This window comes from Apodemus sylvaticus, chromosome 1, assembly GCF_947179515.1.
Source record: "Apodemus sylvaticus chromosome 1, mApoSyl1.1, whole genome shotgun sequence".
NCBI lineage: Eukaryota > Metazoa > Chordata > Mammalia > Rodentia > Muridae > Apodemus > Apodemus sylvaticus.
This window is the reverse complement of record NC_067472.1, coordinates 108,203,051-108,224,829: the sequence shown is the minus strand read 5'-3', so window position 1 is coordinate 108,224,829 and position 21,779 is coordinate 108,203,051. Positions and strand designations below refer to the sequence as shown.

Genomic DNA, 21,779 nt, shown 5'->3' with positions numbered 1-21,779 from the left:
AGGGAATTCCAAGTATTCTCTGTAGATAGTGGTAGAATGATAAAAGGATATGTTCTTCATTTCAAAAAATATGCCCTGGTAAATCAGAGGAATGAATGAGAATTGGAATGTTTCAATGGGAAGTCTGCAAGTAGGGCAAGCCTTGTAACAGTAGAGTAGTGGTGGCTTCGTGTAGATTGTAAAATGATTCCTCTAGCTTTTATCCATCTTCAGAGTACAAGAGCACCCATCCTCTGATCCCACTGTTTTCTCCTTTTCATCCAGCATTTAAGCAACATTTTCTGAATGCCTGGTTTATATAAGGCAGTGTATTCAACCCGAGAATGCACATACTTTTTCTGCCTTAAATGGCTCTACAGTCTGTAGAAAAGAGGATTCACTACCCACCAAGTGTCTACAGATCTGCAGTGTGGCTCTGTGGAATCTGCTAGCATAGAAACCTCTATTTTGTGGTTTGTTAATGTTTCTTCTAGAGTGTGGTGTTAGAGATAGTTTGGGAATTCAGAAATCTCTGTTCTTCCCAACTACAGTTACTAGTGCTTTGCTTAGTAGGGAGATGAATTTAATTTAGGGACTGGAATCTTCAGGTAGAACAGTGGGAAGGAGAAAAAGAGACAAGGAGTTTGAAAGTGTATGCAAAGAAGTATTTATCATGATGGACTGTGGAGTGTCAGCCAGGTATCAGGGCTAGTCAAGGGGCCAGAGTAAACAGAAGTTCTACTAGAGTCCAAAAATTACAGAAATTAGTATATAAAGTGGAGTAAGTAGGAAATTGAGTTAGTGGAGTCAGACAATTGGAAGAGTGTATTGTTAGTAATGATAAGGTCTGCAGTATCACTCTTCTAGGTAGTGAGGCTGGATGCATGGCATCATGCCAAGAGATTGCTAACAAGAGACGGGGATGAGGAATCATGTCTGCCTTCCAGATTCTGCACAACAGCGAATCCATTTAAAGCCTTCCATACTTTCTCTGTTTAGATGTTTCTAGTAGAGTTCAAGATGGTCTATAGTCAGTTGATAACTAATTGTGAGTGCAAAAACCATACCTTATATTATCTATGGATTTCCAAGCTTGGTATAAATCTATCCGTGTTGAACATGAGCAAATATATCTTCAGTTGAATTGAGAAGAGAAATAGTAGGCAAATGAAAGTAATTTCAAGGTTTGAAGGAAAAGATTAGTATTTCAATGAATGTGATTATTGTCAGGAGAGATGTATATCACATAATTAATATCAGAGACATTTCAAACCATGAAATGTCTTGGTCATTATTAACTACTTGATAACTTTCTTTTTTAAAAAAATGATTTATTTATTTTATGTATACACTGTAGCTGTCTTCAGACACACCAGAAGAGGGCATCAGGTCCTATTATAGATGGTTGTGAGCCACCATGTGTTTGCTGGGGATTGAACTCAGGACCTGTAGAAGAGCAGCCAGTGTTTCTAACTGTTGAGCCATCTCTCCAGCCCTACTATCTGAAATCTTACAAAGTTTTAATTAAAGTTATTTTATCATTTTTCATGAATGTAATAGCTTCACCGCCTAAATATAAGATTCTTGTTATCAGGACCAGGAGTTCATAGCACATTAGAAGCTGGCTCTAGACAAGTAAATGCATTAATTTTCTTTCAGAAGTAATACTACAATAAGCCAGAAAGAACAGTTTCTCTTTTAGTTCAGTTTAATGCACTTTGGTATTCAGAGCTCAGCTGTCTTTGCTGTACTGAGTTAGCATTGAGAGGCCCAGAGCAAACACCTGTTGTATAGAGTTGTTTGTTGTTTTTTAATTAAAATACACAAGTTTTTTTGGTTTTGTTTTGTTTTGTTTTTGTTTTTGTTTTTCTTGTAAACGGAACCATGGAGATGTCATTAAGGATCTGCATTCTTGCTTTCTGGCAGTATGGGTATCTTAATTTGCAATGTTGAATGCATAGTTATGTGTTTCCATTGCAGCTTTTCATCTCCAGAGCAAAAAATAAGTGGCATTCTCTGAAGCCTTGAGATGGTTTTGTTATATATTGTTTGTTAGTTATTATTTTATAGGGATGTTTATTACCATTGTCTTATAATTGTATACTACACTTAGAACATTATCCAAAACATCTAATATGCAAAAATCTAGTTCCTCTGATCAGAGGTACCTTTTTATCTAACCACATTGTCAATTCACAGTTTGAGGGTTTTTTTTATTTCACTTCAAAAGTACAGTTTTCATATATGTAAAAAAGTTTGTACTTTTCATCTATACTTTCTCTGTTATTAAGGTTTCACTTTAATATTCGTAACAGCCTCTTAAGTACCATGAAATTGTAATTTTATTACTATCTGAAATGATATTTACATATGAATTTTATTTTTAGCAAATCTTATTTTCCACTTTTGGTCTTTATTTTAAGGAAAGAACGCTTGGTTTATGTTGGTATCAGTATTGAAAACATCATTCCTCCACAAGTAAGTTGATAGTTGATAGTTTTTGTTATTTTTTTTTTTAAATTTAAAATCGTATGTGTATGTGTTTTACCTTTATGTCTGTACCTCATGTATACCTAGACCCTACAGACGTCAGAAGAGGGTGCTAGATCCCCTGGAACTGGAGTTCCAGATGGTTGTAAGCCACTCTGGGTGCTGGGAATCGAACCTGAGTCCCCTGTAGAGCTGCCATCCTTAACCACTGAGCTATTTTCAGTCTAGTGTTTGTGGAGGAGATACTGTGTGCTTTCTCAAGTTTAATGTAATTGTATGTCTTGTTTTAATATTTAACATTCCTATTTTTATTAATGCTAGACATTTTAAACATTTGGAGAAATAACTATTGAAATTATTATGTATAAATAGATAACCCAAAAATGTGATTATTGCATTTAAACTAAATTTATAGCTCATTGCTTTGGGGTAATGTCCTTTTGTTTCTATTGTAAATGGGGCAATTTGTGGTTAGCTTTATAATGTGTTATTTGCATAAAATAACTAAAGAATAGCTGGGGAATATATTACTTTTAAATTGGCCCTTACTGAAACTTTAATTTCTATTATAATTTAATTTCTTGGAAGAACTACCATTATTTAACATTTATTAGTCTATAATTAAGGGTAGCTCATCAGTGAATGTTCAATAATTTCCAACTTGATTTTTGTTGTGGATTTTGTGGCTGTTGATGATTTTTGGCAGGATACATAGCCCTGGTTGACCTGGAATTCAGAGATCTGCTTGCTTTACCTCTTGAGTGCTGGTTTTGAAGGCTGGGATTAGAGGTGTGAGCCATCACAGTCAGCAGTTTCTAAACAAAGTTTTACTATTTTATTCTTTTCACAATTATATCACAGTTTTAAGTAGCTTACCAAGTTGTTCTTCAGTTTAAATCTCATGAATTGAGCATACATAATATATTCAGAGTTTTCTGTGTATCATTTAATTATTGGTTAAATGATTGAGACTGTAGAAAAACTTTACTCTCATTATTTTAATACAGACTATTATAAACTCACAGAAGTATAAGAAAATCAACAGAAATAGTTCATCTGTTGATTACCAATATTTTTAATTTGTGTAAGTAGTTTTGCTGTGTGTGTTCATTGTGATAGCTAATCTCGGAAATTCAAGCCTTTCCTGTGTGCTGCCTAGGTGGAATATTAAAGCTGCTAACTCCAAGAACTGCTTCCCTATCATACCTGTATGCTTTTATCTTTAAAGGAGCCTGAGTTTTCTGAAGATCAAGAAGAAAAGAAAAAGGATGCAAAAAAATCCAAAGCAAATGTACTTGAAAGGAGATCAACAAGAACAAGGAAATGTATAAGCTACAGGTATGAATGAAGAGAAAGTTGTTATAAAAGAGTCTGGTTTGTTTGTTTTGGGGGTTTTTTATTTTTTGTTTTGTTTTGTTTTCAGTTAGACAAGACAGAAGTGGATGGTTTTCCCAACTGCATGACTTTTAAGTATTAACATTTATGTCACGTGGTATCCTTAGGTATTGGGTTCCAAGACCAAAAGGCTACAGTGTACCTTGGAAGTAGTAGAGCCACCCTTCTTTAGCAGGAGCAAGGTCATGTGTCCAGTCCACATAACAGGCACACACTTGCATGCACTTTTATGCACAAGATCACAAGCAGACATTATTTGTATATTCAGTGCGGCTGAGCACATCTTAGGTCACCTGAGCCCCAAACAAAGCTGGATCTGCCATAGAAAGCAATCATAGAGATCAGTTTTATTTTCTTGTTTCTTATCTTTAAATACAAAAAAAAAAAATGGTTTTTTGAGCAGAAGCACATTTATCTAGCTGTAAAATTTGATCACTTGTATATGAATTTAACAATACACTTATTTTCAGTAGTAAATATATAATAATGTAAAGTGTCTAAGACTTTACTGGTTCTTTGAAGTTCTTACTTGTTTATTGTCTAGAGTGTGTATGTGTCTATGTATAAGTGTGTATGTGCACATATATATTTGTGTATGTGTGTGTGTGTTAGAGTACCTACTTCACATATATACTGATACTGTATGAACCTTTCTGCTTTCCTGTGTAGAAATACTATCAACTTTCAAAAGCCGTATGTTGATTTCTCACAGTTCCAGAGGCTTTATAACGTCAGATGAAAGGACCAGCAGATTTAGGAGACAGATCTCAGAGCCTGGTTCTGGCTTATCAATGGTGCTTTCCTGCTTTGTGCTCACATGATACAAGTTTTTGTAGATCTAGTGTCTGGTGTGGGCCTGCTTCTTTAGATAGATAGATAGATAGATAGATAGATAGATAGATAGATAGATAGATAGTCAGACAGACTATTTTAACATCACATGGCAGAAGATGCCAAGAGTTTTTTGTTTTCTCTTTTAAATCCTGTTTAATGAGGACATTAATCATATTCTTGAGTGAACCATGCCTTAAGGTTGTCATATGTGAGTTGGAATGGGGACAAAAAGCAGACTATTGCAGCCACTTTGTGTAGGTAGTGTATAGAAATCAAACATATACAGCTTAGGATCTGATCACTGTGCTTATTTTAGATTTGATGAATTTGATGAAGCAATTGATGAAGCTATAGAAGATGATATTAAAGAGGCTGATGGAGGAGGTATCTGTTTATCTGTTATTCTTTTTTTTATCTGTTATTCTTTTTTTGGGGGGGGGGTTCAAGACAGGGTTTCTCTATATACCCCTGGCTGTGCTGGAACTCACTCTGTAGACCAGGTTCTCCTTGAACTCAGAAATCTGTCTGCCTCTGCCTCCCAAGTGCTGGGATTAAATCATGCGCCACCACTTTCTGGCCTGTTATTCTTTTCACATAATTCTACCAACAGATTATTCTTCTCTCCAGTGCTAACACTGAACAAACTGTCTCATATTTAATCTGTTGACATAGTGTTAGTGTATTAAGTCAGAACTTAGTAATTATTAATTTTTTATATAATACAAAAGGTTAATTTCCTTTATTAATCAAATAATTTCTATCTGGTTCTAATTAGAATACTCAGGAGACTTTTCTTTTGTTTTTATAACTATGAAGCCTCAAAATATATGGACAATTAAAATTTTAATGACTGGTGTAACTGTTAAAAATCAATTTACCCAATTACTTTCTCCCTCCCTCAGGAGGCTGAGGTACAAAGATTGGGAGTTCAGGACCAGCCCAGACTGCCCCTAGAGGTTTTTAAACAGCCTACCCCCAAATAAAAGGCAGCGAGAGAAGATGGGGTTGAGGGGGGCATCACTTGGTGGTGCAGCAAGTCAGATGTAACTAGGAGTCTCTGCCCTGTGAACTTGGACATAGTAAGATAGGCACATCAGTCCTTTCTTTAGAGCGCTATCATGTTGTAAGGAGCATGCATAGTCCTAAGATAAATTAAGCAAAGGATCAGCTGCTGCTCTGAAAAGTTATGGGGGGGGGCTCAATAAACATGCAGTTACCTCTTCCTTTCAGGAGTTGGCCGAGGAAAAGATATCTCCACCATCACAGGTCACCGTGGGAAAGACATTTCTACTATTTTGGATGAAGAAAGGAAGGAAAATAAACGACCCCAAAGGGCAGCTGCTGCTCGCAGGAAGAAACGCCGGCGACTTAATGATCTTGATAGTGATAGCAACCTAGATGAAGAAGAGAGTGAGGATGAATTCAAGATCAGTGACGGGTATGTGCCTAGGGGCCAGCGTACAGAGTGCCGTGTCCTCGGAGAGCCTTGGCTCTGTGGCTTTTCTTCAGCTGCATGGAGTTGCAGGATATTTAAAGCAAATTTGAGATCATTGATTTTTATTCATTTTTAGGTTAAAATTAAAGCTATGTTTATACTAGTTTAATATTTAAATTTGATTAACTGAAATTGAAGTTTCATTTATTGAAAGCTTTCTCTATACAACCTTCTACCAAGTAAGTTCATCAGTAGTTTTTAATCAAGTATGGGAAATTATAAGGTAGTTATTGTCCTCTCTCTGGTGCTCTCTAGAGGTTGGATAAGGGATAACTAATCCAATTAGTATTATTTCCATTTATACAGATAAGTATAAACAGTATTGTGGAGTTTCTCCTTTTGGTTTGTTAATAGATGTAGTATAATAAATAAATATGCAAAACCTCTGTAACAGATAGAATTAGGATTCAGAAGATAGTTGGTCAGAGCAACCACACAAGAAGAAGTTAGAATTGACATGTTTAGAATGGTATTTTGGGCAGCCTTGTGAATTTAGAATTAGAGACAGTGTGAGATAAGAAAGCAACAGAAGCAGAGAAACCACATGTTCAAATGTCAAGGCATAGTTAAGAAACTCTGAGAAAAGCAAGAATATGTGGATGAAATAGAAAATGCTCTGGTAGAGCATTACAACTAGGACATAAAAAAAAAAAAGAACAAAAAACTGAGTGGGTTTTTCTTTTTTTCTCTTCTTTTGTCATGCATATAATTTTGAACTTTGTCCTGAAAATGGATTTAAAAAAATACCCAAAGGGTTGAGGCAGGAGAAGAAAGGGAAAACCCAGCATTACATCTAAGTTTCTGGCTAAAGTTACTGGCAGGGTGAATGCTTCTCAGTGCCAGCCTAGATAGCTGAGCAGTGTCCGCTACCCAAGCCTGGCAAGCTTTTCTTTAGAAGCTATGTAAAGATGGAAGGACAGAACCAGAACTCTGCAAGTTGTCCTCTGAGTATACAGGCATGAGTACTCTATTTCTCCTCATATAAGAAGTCAGAGTTTTGTATTAAAAATATCAGGCTGGCTGACAGAAGAAGAGTAGTAAGTTGAGAAATAATGAGCCTTTTCAAATGTGTTGGATTTAAGATGTACCCAAAGAGGTCAGTGTAATTCATGTGTGAATTTTAGCATTTACTTTCACAGCTTCTACAATGAGAGGGATAGATGGTAGGACATTAATTTTATAGGCAGAGTTGACATAATTTTCCAAATATATCTTCAAATTTACTTAATGTTTTACTGGATTCTTTACAGTGTGTTTGGAACTTTGAAAAACTGGTTATAAACAAAACAAACACTAAGTGCAGCATCATGATGTGATCATGTATCTGGCTTTTCCTGGACAGATCTCAGGATGAGTTTGTTGTGTCTGATGAAAACCCAGATGAAAGTGAAGAAGAGCCGCCGTCCAATGAGGACAGCGACACTGACTTCTGCAGCCGAAGACTAAGGCGGCATCCTTCTCGGCCGATGAGGCAAAGCAGGCGTTTGCGGAGAAAGACCCCAAAGAAGAAGTACTCCGATGACGACGAGGAGGAGGAGGAGGAAGAGTCTGAGGAGAATAGCAGAGACTCTGGTAAAAATGCCTTCAGTCTATATCAGAGCAACTCAGTTACTTCCTATGACTTCCTGAGTCACAAGGTGTTAGAATTATTCAACTGTGACATGTGTCCTGATGAGACACTGAGATCCTTCCTTAGGACTGTCTAGTGGCTTTTTCATACAGAGTACTCTGAGGAAAGTCACATCAATTAACATGTTCCCTTCGTGCCTGCCAAACTCTTTTAGAATTATAAATTGTGATAAATCCTTCTGGTGCCACATATTTCTGAGAATATTTTGAGATGTTGGAAAATGAGTAAACAGTTAACCCAACACACAGCAGGATTTCTTAGCTTTTCTACTCACAACATTTATTCCTGAGATTTGACGTGGTTTCCAGTACATACTCAAACATTGACTGATAATGAATCATAAAAATACTTTCTTTTTTAAATGTTTTTTTTTTCTGTGCATTAATGTTGTATCTTTGTGAAGGTATCAGATCCCCTGCAACTTGAGTTACAGACAATTGTGAACTGCCATGTGGGTGCTGGGAATTTGACCCAGTCCTCTGGAAGAACAGCCAGTGCTCTTAACTGGTGATCCATTTTTCCATCCCCAAATACATTTATTTTTAAAGCAGGCTTTAGGTCTGGATGTTTTGGCTCATGTCTATAATCCTAGCAGTTGGGAAGGAGGGAGGGAGGGGGGAAAGGGAAAAGACCCAGACCCCTACTGACCATCTGTCTCTGCCTCCCAAATGCTGGAATTAAACATGCACCACCATCGCCTGGCTCTGAATTTTATTTTAAAAGAAAATAAGATTTATATACCTTAATCAACTACATTTTTACAATTAAATTCTAGTAACCTTATATTTTTATATCCTCACCTAAGAACACTTCTATCAATGGATTTAAATTTTGTAATTTTTTTATTTCCCTCCTTTTTTTTTTTTTTAAACAGAAAGTGACTTTAGCGATGATTTTAGTGATGATTTTGTAGAGACCCGGCGAAGGCGATCAAGAAGGAACCAGAAAAGACAAATTAACTACAAAGAAGATTCAGAAAGTGATGGTTCCCAGAAAAGTCTGCGGCGTGGTAAAGAAATCAGGCGAGTTCACAAGCGTAGACTTTCCAGCTCAGAGAGTGAAGGTAAGTGGTGCCCTGTGTATGGGAGCAGGGTGTGGCAGAAATAGACACTGCATGGAAAGAAAAGTTACTCAAGCTTTATTTTAAAATGCATACAATCACTATTGTCATTAAGATAACTCAGGTTTTTTTCTGTTTATTATTCATAATTGAAATAAACGACTCAATAGGATGTTAATTTTTAAAGACTCCACTGTATTATGTTCTTAATATATTATGATTTATTCTGATCCTTTTGTTCCACTTTGAAATAACTTCCTAAGTACTGAGTAGTTAACCAGTTTCAAACCAGATTCTCTATTGTCCTTCTGTACTTCCAGTATGAATTCCAACTGAGATCTGTCTTATGTAATGGCTTGAGTTGTACTATACCAGGCGTGTAGAAAAGTTTTAAAACAGTCATAGCCAGGTAGTAGTGGTGTGTGCCTTTAATCCTAGCACTTGCGAGGCAGAGACAGGTGGATATCTTGAGTTCAAGACCAGTCTAGTCTATAGAGTGAATGCCAGGAGAGTTAAGGCTACACAAAAAAATTCTGTCTCAAATACCTCTCTCCCCAAATTCATTTGTAGGGGCTGGAGAGGTTGCTCAGTGGTTAAGGGAATTTCTTGTTCTTCCAGAGGACTGAGGTTCAGTTCCTAACACCCACAGTAGGCAGCTCACAGCCACACATAACTTCAATTTCAGAAACTCTGATGCCTTCTGATATCTGTAAACACTGGCATATACAGACACACATACATACATATAAAAGTAAGGCAAATCTTTAAAAACTTTTAGTAGGAATTTATGATACCCATCTCATTGTTAATTCAGAGCTCTCTCTAAGTTGCTGTCTCTGTTTAAGTATAATCTATCATTGTTTATGATCTTCTTTGAATATTGCTTTTATAAGTTAAACATGAAATGTTTGAAAGTATGAGAACAGGAAAAAAATATGTGGCTATAGGAGACCAAAGGTAAATTTTCCTTTGAGTATCTTCATATGTCATAAAGAAAAAACATTAATCCAGCCATTAAATGTCAGTATTTATGGGACAAGACCTTGGTGTAAGCACTAGGAACAGGACAGAACAGAATAGCCCCCATGTAGGGAGATGGAAAGTTGATAAAACGAATGTTAGACTGTAAGCTAGTAGACGGAGAAGAGAGGATTACAAAAATGCCCTTCCAATTTCCGGTTTCTTCATTGAGAAAGACAACATTTAGGGAGCAAAGTTTGGAATTTCCGGTAAAATATTTTCCTAGCACACATGAGGTTCTAGGTTGGGGATTGGGTTCTAAATACATACAAGCACATATTTGCAACACATGCTCTCCCCTCCCCCACACGTTCATACATACTCTTTCATACACACCATCACATAGGTGTGACATTTAAGATCTGAAAGAAACACTGGGTAAGCATTCTCTCATTCTCTGAAGGAAGAGTGACACCGACTAACGGAATGCCTGCCTCAGCCTGAGCTGACTGCACCCAGCATAATCAGGGAACAGAAGGAAAGTCAGGGTGGTTAAAACTGAGTGTGTCCTGAAGATGTCAGCAAACTACAATGTACCTGCTGACATAAACAGTGTGGCAGATCATGGTTCATTGGAAGATTATCATGTCAGTTTGTTTACATATTGTCTATGGGCTGCCTTCTTTAGTAGTTCTGATAGAATATGAGGTCTCTCCTGACTTAATAAATAAATAAATGGTAATCTCAGATCATCTCAGACCTGTCTAGCTTATTTTCTACAATAGTTAGAATATTCTGTATTAGCGCTGATTAATTCAGTACTACTATCCTCATGTGGCTTTGGAACACTTCAAATTTAGCTGGCTTGAGCATGGAACTAAATGCTGTTTAATTTTAATTAATTTAAATTTACCACATGACTAGTGTCTATTAAGAGACTAGGACATTGTACGGATTATGGATTTGCTTTGTGTGCTGTGGGAAGTGCAGTGGAGTAGTATGATCTCATGTGGGTTCTAGTTTGCTAGAGTACGTATAATAGAGTACTTATAATACCAATAAATTGAAGAGGGAGAACAAGTCAGTTTGAAGACTAGTAGTCCCAGGATGAGATGTTGGGGGTAGATCTACATCCATACTGTGAGAGTAAAAATCAAGTTGTGGATAGTTTGTACTTTAAGAATTAGTTTTATTTTGTGTGTTTGTGTGTGTGTGTGTGTGTGTGTGTGTGTGTGTGTGTCACTACATGGATGCCTAGTGTCTGTGAATGCCAGAGGGTAACAGATCCCCTGGACCTGGAATTATGTGTGGTCATCATTCCTCTGAAATGGGTGCTGGGAACTGAACTCTGGTCTTTGTCAAGAGCAGCATGTGCTCTTACCTGCTAAGCCATTTCTGGCTTTCCAAGGTCAGCTTTGTTTTTAGAGCAAAAGCATTTACTGATATGATGAGCGAGAAATCAAGGAGAACTGAGCAGCTTCAAGAACAAAATTGGCATACAGCCTTTAGGAGCTTTTCTGTTCACATTAGATTTAAGATGCCTCTTTAGATATCCAAACAAACATGTTGAAGAATAATCTGGAATTTAGCTGGCCTAAACCAGGAGCCTTGTCAGTTTGTAAATGTATATGTAGCCCCAAAACACAGCAAGACATTCACAGTTCAGTTTATCAGAGGAGGTCACTATCCTCAAAGGTTGTGTGGAGTACAGAGTGATGCCCAGACATTTGCTTTTGGGTTTTGGTGTTTTGAAAAGGATTTCATATAACCCAGGCTAGCCTTGAACTTTTGATCTTCCTATACTTCCCAAGGATGGGGATTATAGGTGTGTATCACCTTCATTCAGTTTTACTCTTTCTTTATTAATACATTTATATGACTCCCCAATTTTAGAACTAAGGGAAGGAGTTTCCCACTTTGTGGCTAACTTTTCCCCTAGTTCAAGAACCATCAGATGCCCCTCTTCTTCTTTCACTTCTCCAAGAAACCTACTGTTCCCTAAATCAGAAGTTAAATACACAATAGATCTCACTAAACATTGTTATGGATGGTGGAGGGAGTTAGAAGTCTATCTATCATATCAGTCCATTTATGACAGAGCAATATTTTCAAAAGAGCAGAGGGTAGGGTAGATAAAGGAAAAAAAGGAGTACTTAAATGTTTGTTACCTGTGCCAACAGCTAAAATGTTTGTTTATTCTAGAGAGCTATATGTCTAAGAACTCTGAAGATGATGAGCTAACAAAAGAATCAAAGCGATCTGTTCGAAAACGGGGCCGAAGCACAGATGAATATTCAGAAGCAGATGAGGATGATGAAGAGGAAGGCAAACCATCCCGAAAGCGGCTACACCGGATTGAAACTGATGAGGAGAGCTGTGACAATGTTCATGCAGATGCGGACCAGCCTGCCCGGGACAACCAGCCCAGTGTCCTGCCCTCGGAGCCAGAGAGCAGCAAGAAGCCGTACCGGATAGAGAGCGAGGAGGAAGAGGACTTTGAAAACGTGGGCAAAGTCGGGAGCCCATTGGACTACAGCCTGGTAGACTTGCCTTCCACCAATGGACAGAGCCCTGGCAAGGCCATTGAGAACTTGATGGGCAAAGCAACTGAAAAGTCCCAGACCCCCAAGGACAATGGCACAGCCAGTGCAAGTCTAGCCCCCAATGGGACAAGTGGTGGACAGGAGGTGGGGGCACCAGAAGAAGATGAAGATGAGCTTTTGCGAGTAACTGACCTTGTTGATTATGTCTGTAACAGTGAACAGTTATAAGACTTCTTTCCATTTTTGTGCTAATTTATTCCACGGTAGCTCTCACACCAGCGGGCCAGTTAGTAAAGCTGTTTAATTTTTCCTAGAAAACTCCACTACAGAATGACTTTTTAGAAGAAAAATTTCAACAAATCTTGAAGTCTTTCTGGGAAGTAACCAGTTTTGAACTTTGAAGATTAATAATTGCTGTAAATTCCTTTTGATTTTCTTTTTCCAAGTTCATGGTCCTTGGTAATTTCATTCATGGGGAAAAATCTTATTATAACAACAAAGATTTGTATATTTTTGACTTTATATTTACTGAGCTCTCCTGACTTTGTGAAAAGGGTGGATACGAATGCATTCCAAATCTGTGAGGGCCCAAAACAGAATTTAGGGTGGGAGAAAGCACTTGTGCTTTAGCTTTTCATATTAAATATATATTATATTTAAACATTCATGGCATAGATGATGATTAACGGAGTGTTTAAAAGTTCATGTCTGTACTGTTGCAGTTTGAGTATTGTAGATAACATCACACGTACATCACTTAGTAATAGCTTTTGTGACATCACTTGGTTTACTATTGGAGTTACCACACTTTAAAAAAAGAGATCCTGGAAGCACCATCATAAAAACACTTTAACCTAAGTTTCTGTTATAGCAAAGTTTCTTGTTTTATATATATATAAATCATCTGGAAAGTATTTGTATAGTAAAATGTATGATGAAGCTTTGACAGCCAGATTGTGCTAACAGAATCTTTTCAATAGCTTTTAAGCTATTAGGACATTAATATTAGATGGCCTCTACATACTGGACCAGGTGGCCAGTTAGTGAGCTGAGTGGTCTTCCCCTAAGATCCAAGTACACTATAAACTTGCCAGTAGTGTTAACTCTTCAGGCCACATGGTGTTCACCATCTGAGATGCCATTTTGAATATAATACATCTAAATATAACATGGAGATGCTAAGCTGTGTATTTTAGCACATTTGAAGACTGAGAAGGGATTTTCAGGTGAATTTTAACTGGTTTATTCTTACCCTTACTATCTACTTCAAATTGAAGTCTACAAACAAAGCAGTTCCTTTGGGAGGTTTTTAGTTTTGAGTTTAAGCATGTGTATAGTGTGTGATTTGTATGATGTGTGTGTGTGTGTGTGTGTGTGATTTGTATGATCTCTGTGTGTGTGTGTGTTGGAATTTTCTATATGCCTGGATATATTAGCAGGGTTTGAATGTAATTTTGGCCTTTGGCCATTATATACTTCTATTAAAATCCATTAATAGTCACACAACCAACAGAATTGAATGAGAACCGCTGATATACTTAATAAGTATAATTTCCATTTTAAACATCTCAACACTTTAAGGATAAGCCCTTTGCTTCAAGAATAGGCGGTTTTTAAATCAATGTAACATAGCTGACACTAAAATATGAACTTTTATCTTAGTTTCTGTTACAGTTGTGAAGTTTCAGGCACAGCCCTAACCCTGTACAGCTGTAGTATTTGTGAATTCGCCTTGCTTGGCACATCCTGAAGCCTTCAGCATTGCTTCAGTGTGTGCTTTGGCCCTGATGTTCGGGTTTTCTGTTCCAGTGTTGTCTGTTGCCGGCAATAGACATGCTGTATCTGCTGCTGGCTCAAGGAATTTCACTTTTCTTCTCAGATTAAGCATTATATGTAGTCAATGTACAGTAAACCACTTTTTTTTTTTTTATTGAAAGCTGGCATTAGACTTATGTCATAAAAACCTCTGGACACTTTGTGCTCCTATTTTCTGTTCCTTGACAGATACACTCTTAAATTTGATCTCCTGGCCTTTAAATTTTAGTGCCGATTTTTTCAGTTATTTGATTTTGATTTTGGTTTCACTTTAGTTCCATAGAACTTGAGAGTTAATGTTTGCTTTGATTGTAGCTGTGAGCTTATATTTGTGTAACAATAAAACAATGGAAGCACCTAAGAAAACAAGGATGCTGCTGCAGAGCCGAGCCAGCTGTGGCTTCATCATAAATAGTGTTGTGCTAGAAGGACAGGGCAGGCTTACATTCACAGGCAGTGAAGGACTAAAAGGAACCACAGGTACTTGCATAACTTTGTTTCTAGCTGTTGTGTTACTTGAAAATCAACTAAGAATAAAGTTTCTCACTGTCTAGAACAGATGGGCAGAAGGATTCCTACTACTGTGTGGTAAGTGGTTCTTGCTATGCGGTCTCAGAAGGTTTCAGTCCTGCAACCAGGTAAAGCACTGTGGTGTAGAAAATCTCCTATGTACCTGTCTCTACCTCTGCACACACCAGCTCTTGCATCCACCTATCAATTCTATTCATCATTTACACAGATGATTAGAAGTAGTAAATGGGTAGCTAACTCAACAGCATGTAGAGAATGTGAAGTAACTTCTTACCCTGCTATGGAAAACCCATGCTAATTTTTATAGTAAAAACTGAGTATTCCATTTAACAAATATCCCACTGACTTGGGTTTCAAAACCACTTGTGCTACCTGATTTTTATTAAACTTGAGTGTCAACTTCATAATGAGTGTCTCCCTTCTAACTTTACATTCTCATTAGACCAACTGGCTATAGAGTAATCCAGGCAGCTAATATATACCAATTCTTAGGATCCAGCTACTTCTGCGTGGCTTTTTGTTGTTTCTGTTCGTGCTGGAGACTGAATCCGGGCCTCATGCATACTGGGTAAGTGTTCTAACGCTGGGCTAGAACTCTTGCTCTGCTTAATGTTCAGATTCAGTCCCTCGGAGTCTCGCAAATCCTCTTGGAGGATGTTCCCAATGAGGTTTCTGTTGCTGCTGTCAAAATAAATGTTCTGTATCAAAAATTCTGATAAGACCATTAAGAACTGGAGGATGGAAAGGAAAACAGGCATGTAGACTATCTTCAATCCTTGGTAGATTCCGATTTATAATAATCTTTAGAATTTTTCCCTTTAATAACTTTAGTGGTCCCCTCCTACCTTTTGGAATACAAATGTTGAGCTTGTATGAAAGGGCTCCCAGAGTCAGACTCCTAGTCTCCAGCATACACATTAAGGATAGATACAGTGTAGTATTCAAAGTGTTCAGTTTGCGACTTCAGTAAAGTTTGAGAGCTAGCCAGATTTTTACAGTTCCAGAACTTAGAATTGAAATAGTGTATGAAAATGACTCAGACTCGTTTGTGCATGTGTGATGATAACGTGTTTATTGTAGAATATTACTGCAAAGTCATGTGTTTTCAACAATACACATGACACACTGAGGTTATTTCCTTAACATCTTTTTCCAATTGGTCAAGGTTGCAGATTGAAAGGATAAAAAGTCACATTAAAATGAATTCATGTTTACTGGTTACTCATTTTTTAAAAAGTGATCTGCCAAAGAACCAAAAACTTCAGATACTAATGAAATTGTTGAGGGGAAAAAGATTTTTAAAAGGATGTTATTACCTTTCACTTTCTAGTTGATAGGACTTATCCTACGTAATAAACATTGAAGCAAAGTGCATATATTAAGAAAAATGTGGACACTTAGAGTTAAATGATGGAGAATGTGTCAGTAGTTTTAAAGAGGGGTGAGTGGAGTTCCCTTTGTGACAAGAATACCCTTCTAGCCTCATTGGTAGGCATGAGGTGTTAGCCCGCACTAGTTCTTCTACCAGAAGGTAGAAAACACTGAACAGATCTGTAATCTCAGAAAATACTGTGACTCCACTGCCAGCTGCCACAGTGGAGCAGGTCTTTAGTTCAGGGTGGTGTCTTAGCTTTAGAACAGATGCTCAACAGTTTTTCTTATGAGGAAATGTGTACATACATTCTGGATAACCACTAGAATGCTGAAATTCATCATGAACTGAGTTACTAAATGTAAAAGGCAAATAATTGTGACGAAATTATGAATATGATTCAACTATAGAAGGTTTAAAGAAAAAATAGTTTTTCTTGATGGTTTGACATTTTCAAGACATTTCTGGTTCTCTTAAGAAGCAGATAATGCCAAGACCACATGTATGCTGTAATCTACATAGTCCTTGTCTGTTGTTATTATCCATTAGTGAACTTTCAGAACAAAAGTCATTCCTATTTTATCAGCCATTCCCAGAGAGATCCTGGAAGTGGCAAGTAAAGCCGCTGTCTTATTTCCTCACTGTTTTTATTCTGATCCTGAAATAAAAAATCTTCGCTATCATCCAGTTTTAGACTGGATTGTTGTTATGTTTCCACTTAATTTCCAAATATTTTGCTCCAACTTAAATGAGATGACTTTTTGAGTGCCGATGTTTACTGGATACTGGCTGTATAACACCGAAGACAAGTCATTCCTGTGTAAACAGTCATGAGCCAAACTAAGGAAGCTTTGGTATTGAACCGCGTTCGATTGTACGCTCAGCCCTTGTTGCTCATACAGACCCTCAGAAATGGATTAGAACAGATGTCCCTGCAGTTCCCCACTCCTGGTCATGTCCACAGCCCCTACCCTAGCTCACATTCACACCACTTTGCTCTAGGAGACTGTTCTGGCACACTCACCATAGGGGTTTCAGTTCATGGAGGTGGTCTTATCTTGATAATGTTTTAGATACATCTATCTCATATGCAAGATATGTGATAGAATGTAACAAATTACCACATGAGTAGGGATTTGTTAAGCTCTAGATATTTTGAATGAGGTTTTTTTTTTTCCAAAACTGGCACAAGTTTAGAAAATGTGCAAAGGACTGAATAACCTCCCTGTTTTTTTTGCCACTGGATGATTATGAGAATGATCCTGTTTAAACTATATATTTTCTTGACTTTCATCAGTTTCAGAAGGAGTCTAACTTAAGCATTTGGGGTTTGTTTGATCTGTATTTATTGCATCCTGGTCATAGGCCAGGAGCCTGCATGTTATGTTTATGGACAGCTAGAACATGGCCATGTGGAAATTAATGGCTCAAGAACTTCTAAATAATTTAATTTATTTTGTACGTTGCAAGAAAGAAAAAAAAAGTTTATTTTGCTTGAGAGTTACATTTTTTTTATAACTGTACAGCTTTTAAGGGATGGGAGGTAGGGAAATACCCTGAAATAGGATGTAGATTTTTACAGTTGTGTTTATGCTAGAACATCTATGGGAGCATTATGTAATTAAACCTTGAATTGTTTAAAACCTTGTGCCATGGTCTTTTACGTTATATTGCCCTTTAGCAAAAGTTGGTGCATGTCAATAACCACACACATGCACATGCACACACACACACACACACACACACAGAGATAGTTCCTATTAGTTAAATGCATCTTCGGGATCAGTATAACTTAACATGCAGACCCTGGCAACCAGCAGCATTATTCTTTCCATGCATGACTTTGTGGTGCTGTCTAGGGTGTTACTGATATTGCTGTGCTTTGTTCTCTTACCAAAGTAGCTTCTTGGTGAGAGTGTCTGGATAGTACCTTGCCCAAAACCCCCACTGGGTTTCATGTGCACTTTAAGAAGGGATGTCCTATGTTGTGATGGAGATGGGAATGGGGCAGGACTAGTTTCTTATGTGTAAGAGAAGGAAAAACTAGAATTGTTGACTATTCTGTAGACTTATCTAACTCTACACAAATAACTTGCTGAAACTTGGCAGGAAAGGAAATCACATTAAATTTTCTATCCCTCCTTATTTGGTAAGTAATTTTGTAATCTATGAGAACTACTGGCACATTTTCCCATGCTATAGCCACACCTTTTTAAATGCAGTACTCTCCCCCCCCCCCCCCAATCTGATTTACTACCACCATTCTGATTTACTACCTGGATAGTACAACTATATTCTTATAAGAAATTAAATTCATCTAAATGTGTCAATTTCTAAGTAAACTTCATCTGCTGACAACTAATTTGGGACATAATTTTCTTTGCTATTTTTATCCATTGAGAAGCTTAGGGACAATGAGTTTCAATGTAAAGAGTATAAATTCCAGCTAAGGGTTTGTAAATTGTCTTATTTTAGAATCTCACTTCGATTTTAAAGCAGTAACTAAGTTCCAGGAAGCACCTAATCAGAACATGTCTTGGATTTTAAGATGTGTTTATTTGGAATACTTTATTTTCCCTATGCATAAAAGAAAAATATTGCTGGAATAGTTCTCCAACTATTGTTTTTAGCTGAGAGCTGAAGCAGAAGCTCTAAGACTAGCAATCAGAGTAACTCTGGAGGTAATTAGGATCATGCTGTTAGTCAGAGAGAAGTTGGAGTGCGCTGTCACAGAATAATGTAGTAGTGCACATGTCAAGGAGGTGCACGAAGACCTGCAAAGGTGACTGAGAACACAAGTGAAGTTTGTGTATGCAGAGTCTGGCAGGTCCTGAGAGCTTCAAGCTTCAGGAGTGTTAGAACTATAGTTCATAGTTGTTTAAATATAATATTTCTTGTGACAACCAAAATATGTTGTGGCTGGTGCCAATATTTTCGTTAATGAAATGTTGAATGTCGCATTACAGTCTGATCAGAATTCTCAGTGTAATAAACCAGGCCTAAGCCATTTTATAGCTATTGGCCTAACTGTGTAACTTTTTTTTCAAAATGTTTTATTATAATACTTGTCATTTCTTTCACTTAATATATGTTAATTGTCATAATAAAAAGTTTAAATAAGTTGATGTACTTAGCATTGTGTTTGAAAACATAGTTTATGTTACATTTTGTGGCATTATAGAAAGCTCAGAATTTTTGTTTGTTTGGTTTGGTTTGGTTTTTTGTTTGTTTTTTCCAGACAGGGTTTCTCTGTGTAGTCCTGGCTGTTCTGGAACTCACTCTGTAGACCAGGCTGGCCTCGAACTCAGAAATCTGCCTGCCTCTGCCTCCCAAGTGCTGGGATTAAAGGCATGTGCCACCACCACCCAGCTAAGCTCAGAATTTTTAATAACTGGTTTATAAAAGGTTAAGATGTTCTGTATCACCCAGGAATAGACTGTTATTTTATGATCTAGAAAGCAACTTTGTAAGTAGATCAACTTCCTCAAAATAGTTTTTAAGGCTTCCTGTCAACTAGGTATAAACATACACTGGAGCACTATTCTTGGTTTTTGTTACTTATCCTCTGGAGAACTGACACATTAGAGCCCAGGCCTTTCTTCCAAACAGCCCTCTGTGGACACAACTACACTACAAGTCAGCAGCATAGGCAAAGGTTTTTTTTTTTTTCTGTGTGTGTGTGTGTGTAAGTTTTGTTTTAGCTAGCAAGCTAGCAGAGTTCATCAGTACTTGAAATTCTAACCTGAAACTACCAATTAACATTTAGATGAAGAAAGAATGTGAATCAATATCTCACTTTATGGAATGAATGCCGGTTTCTGTTCTGTTGTAATATTTATGAGCATTTTGAGATTTTTAAAACAATCAGCTAAGAAATGACAGTGTCATGGCAGGCTTAACCATTTTTGTTTGTTTTTTATCTTTTTAAAAGATCTTTTTGTATATGGGTACTTTTATCTGCAGGTATGCCTGTTTAATGATATCCATGCACGGTGTCGTTGGAGGTCCTAAGAGGACAGTGGTTCCTCTAAACTGGACAGGTGTGAGCCACCGTGTGGGTGCTAGGACTTAAGCCCTGGTCCTCTGAAAGATTGGCGTGTGCTCTTAAGTGCTAAGCCACCTTTCCAAACCACAGCCCTAACAATTAAGAGTCTTAGCTAAGCATGGGGCTAGAACATAGCGGTCAACTTTCTTCTTAGATTAAGAGACCTGAGGACAGTTTGTTTTAATAACAAGATTTGATTCACTAAATGGTGATCATTTAGTCCAGGTGGAATTACAATAAAACTGTTTTAATGAAATTAAATGTTAGATGTTAGGACCCTTCTGGATGAGATAAATCCTTATGTAATTCTTACTGAATGAGTTCAAGGTTACTCAAAGCTTGCATGACAATCAGAGAAAGCACCCTAAGAGGGTGTGACTTAGTATATGCAGCTTTATACTACAGCTCCCTCCTTCAGGAAGTTAGCTCGAACCTACCTACAGAACATGTGTGTGGTGTAGGCCACCTTCCCTGTCAGGTAACTTGTGGATTTCAGAGCCACCTGATCTGGTTTCCATCTTTCTAACCTGACCCCAGAAGACTGCACCAACACCTCTGTCTGTGTCTGTGGTAGCTTTCCTGTTGCCTCTGGGCCTTTCTCGTTTCTGTTCTCTTTATCTCTGATCTCCATTCTTCTGAGTATTCCTCTTTATATAATGTTCTTCTTTGAAGCATGGAAAAGATGGGTGTGTTCCCATTTAATCTGTCTTCTAATTATTTCTTGCTCAGCTTTCAGTGTTTAAAATGAACAGGTCATGGAACTGATAAACTGTATTTAAAATTTCTTACAAAAATGTCACTAGTTTCTAAGAGAAATTCCAAGAAGCCAACAGGCTTTGTGGCAACATCTGAATTCCACCATCAGAAACTGTTACAGAAAGCTGACAGAACAAGAGAGAATACCCCTCACACTTTGGTTCTCTGATTCTCTATTGAAAGCCTATTTTATCTGCTCTTTAACATTTTATTTTCTAGTGGGGCACCTGTAGTTGTACTATGACCTTTCCAAACAAAAAATTTTATTCTACTATAGGGGCCAAAAATAAAGAACATAATAAGGATTAAAACCTCATTAGAACATGTGCCTAAGTTCTAATAATAGTAATTCTGATCTAGTAAGAGTGGGTTTGTAAGCCTAACTCTTACTGTTGCCAAAAGGCAGGAACCCTTATAATCTATTATCTTTACAGGGCTCTGTCAATGGTTTCTAGGTGATGGTTTACATTAAAATGCTGGAGTCTCAATAAAAGGATAGGAAGAACTATCAGGGCATGGTGGGTCACTATAATAACAACACTCAAGGAGACAGAGGCAGGAGAATCACAAGTTGGAGGCCAGCCTGGGCTATACAATAACTGCTAGAAGTCTTAAGCAAATCCCTTTTCCTGATCATCTTTAATTTTAGCTATAAATACACATAACAGCTACCCTGCCTCCCCTCACAAAATTACTCTAAGGAGTAGAGGAGAGAATGGGTGACGAAATAATTCTTTTAAAAAGCTAAGCACTACAAAAGAAAGTCTACTACGTGCCTGCTACTTCCATTATTCACAGGGATGGATACAAGAAGCAAAACATTCAGAGCTTCCTATGTCAGTACTTGCTGCTGCTCTGTTGTCTGATTCACTGG

General features: G+C 37.4%; 1 protein-coding gene across 1 annotated transcript in view; it reads left to right on the top strand.

Moving 5' to 3' along the window:
- Positions 1 to 16,787, top strand: part of Rsf1 (remodeling and spacing factor 1) — a 122,332-nt gene extending 105,545 nt beyond the window's left edge. The window contains exons 10-16 of the mRNA XM_052158346.1: positions 2,403 to 2,457; positions 3,698 to 3,807; positions 5,015 to 5,082; positions 5,929 to 6,136; positions 7,536 to 7,765; positions 8,698 to 8,886; positions 12,046 to 16,787. Of these exons, the coding sequence (XP_052014306.1) occupies positions 2,403 to 2,457; positions 3,698 to 3,807; positions 5,015 to 5,082; positions 5,929 to 6,136; positions 7,536 to 7,765; positions 8,698 to 8,886; positions 12,046 to 12,614 (1,429 nt within the window). The 3' untranslated portion in view covers positions 12,615 to 16,787. The remainder of the gene's footprint in view (positions 1 to 2,402; positions 2,458 to 3,697; positions 3,808 to 5,014; positions 5,083 to 5,928; positions 6,137 to 7,535; positions 7,766 to 8,697; positions 8,887 to 12,045) is intronic.
- Positions 16,788 to 21,779: the final 4,992 nt, after the last annotated feature.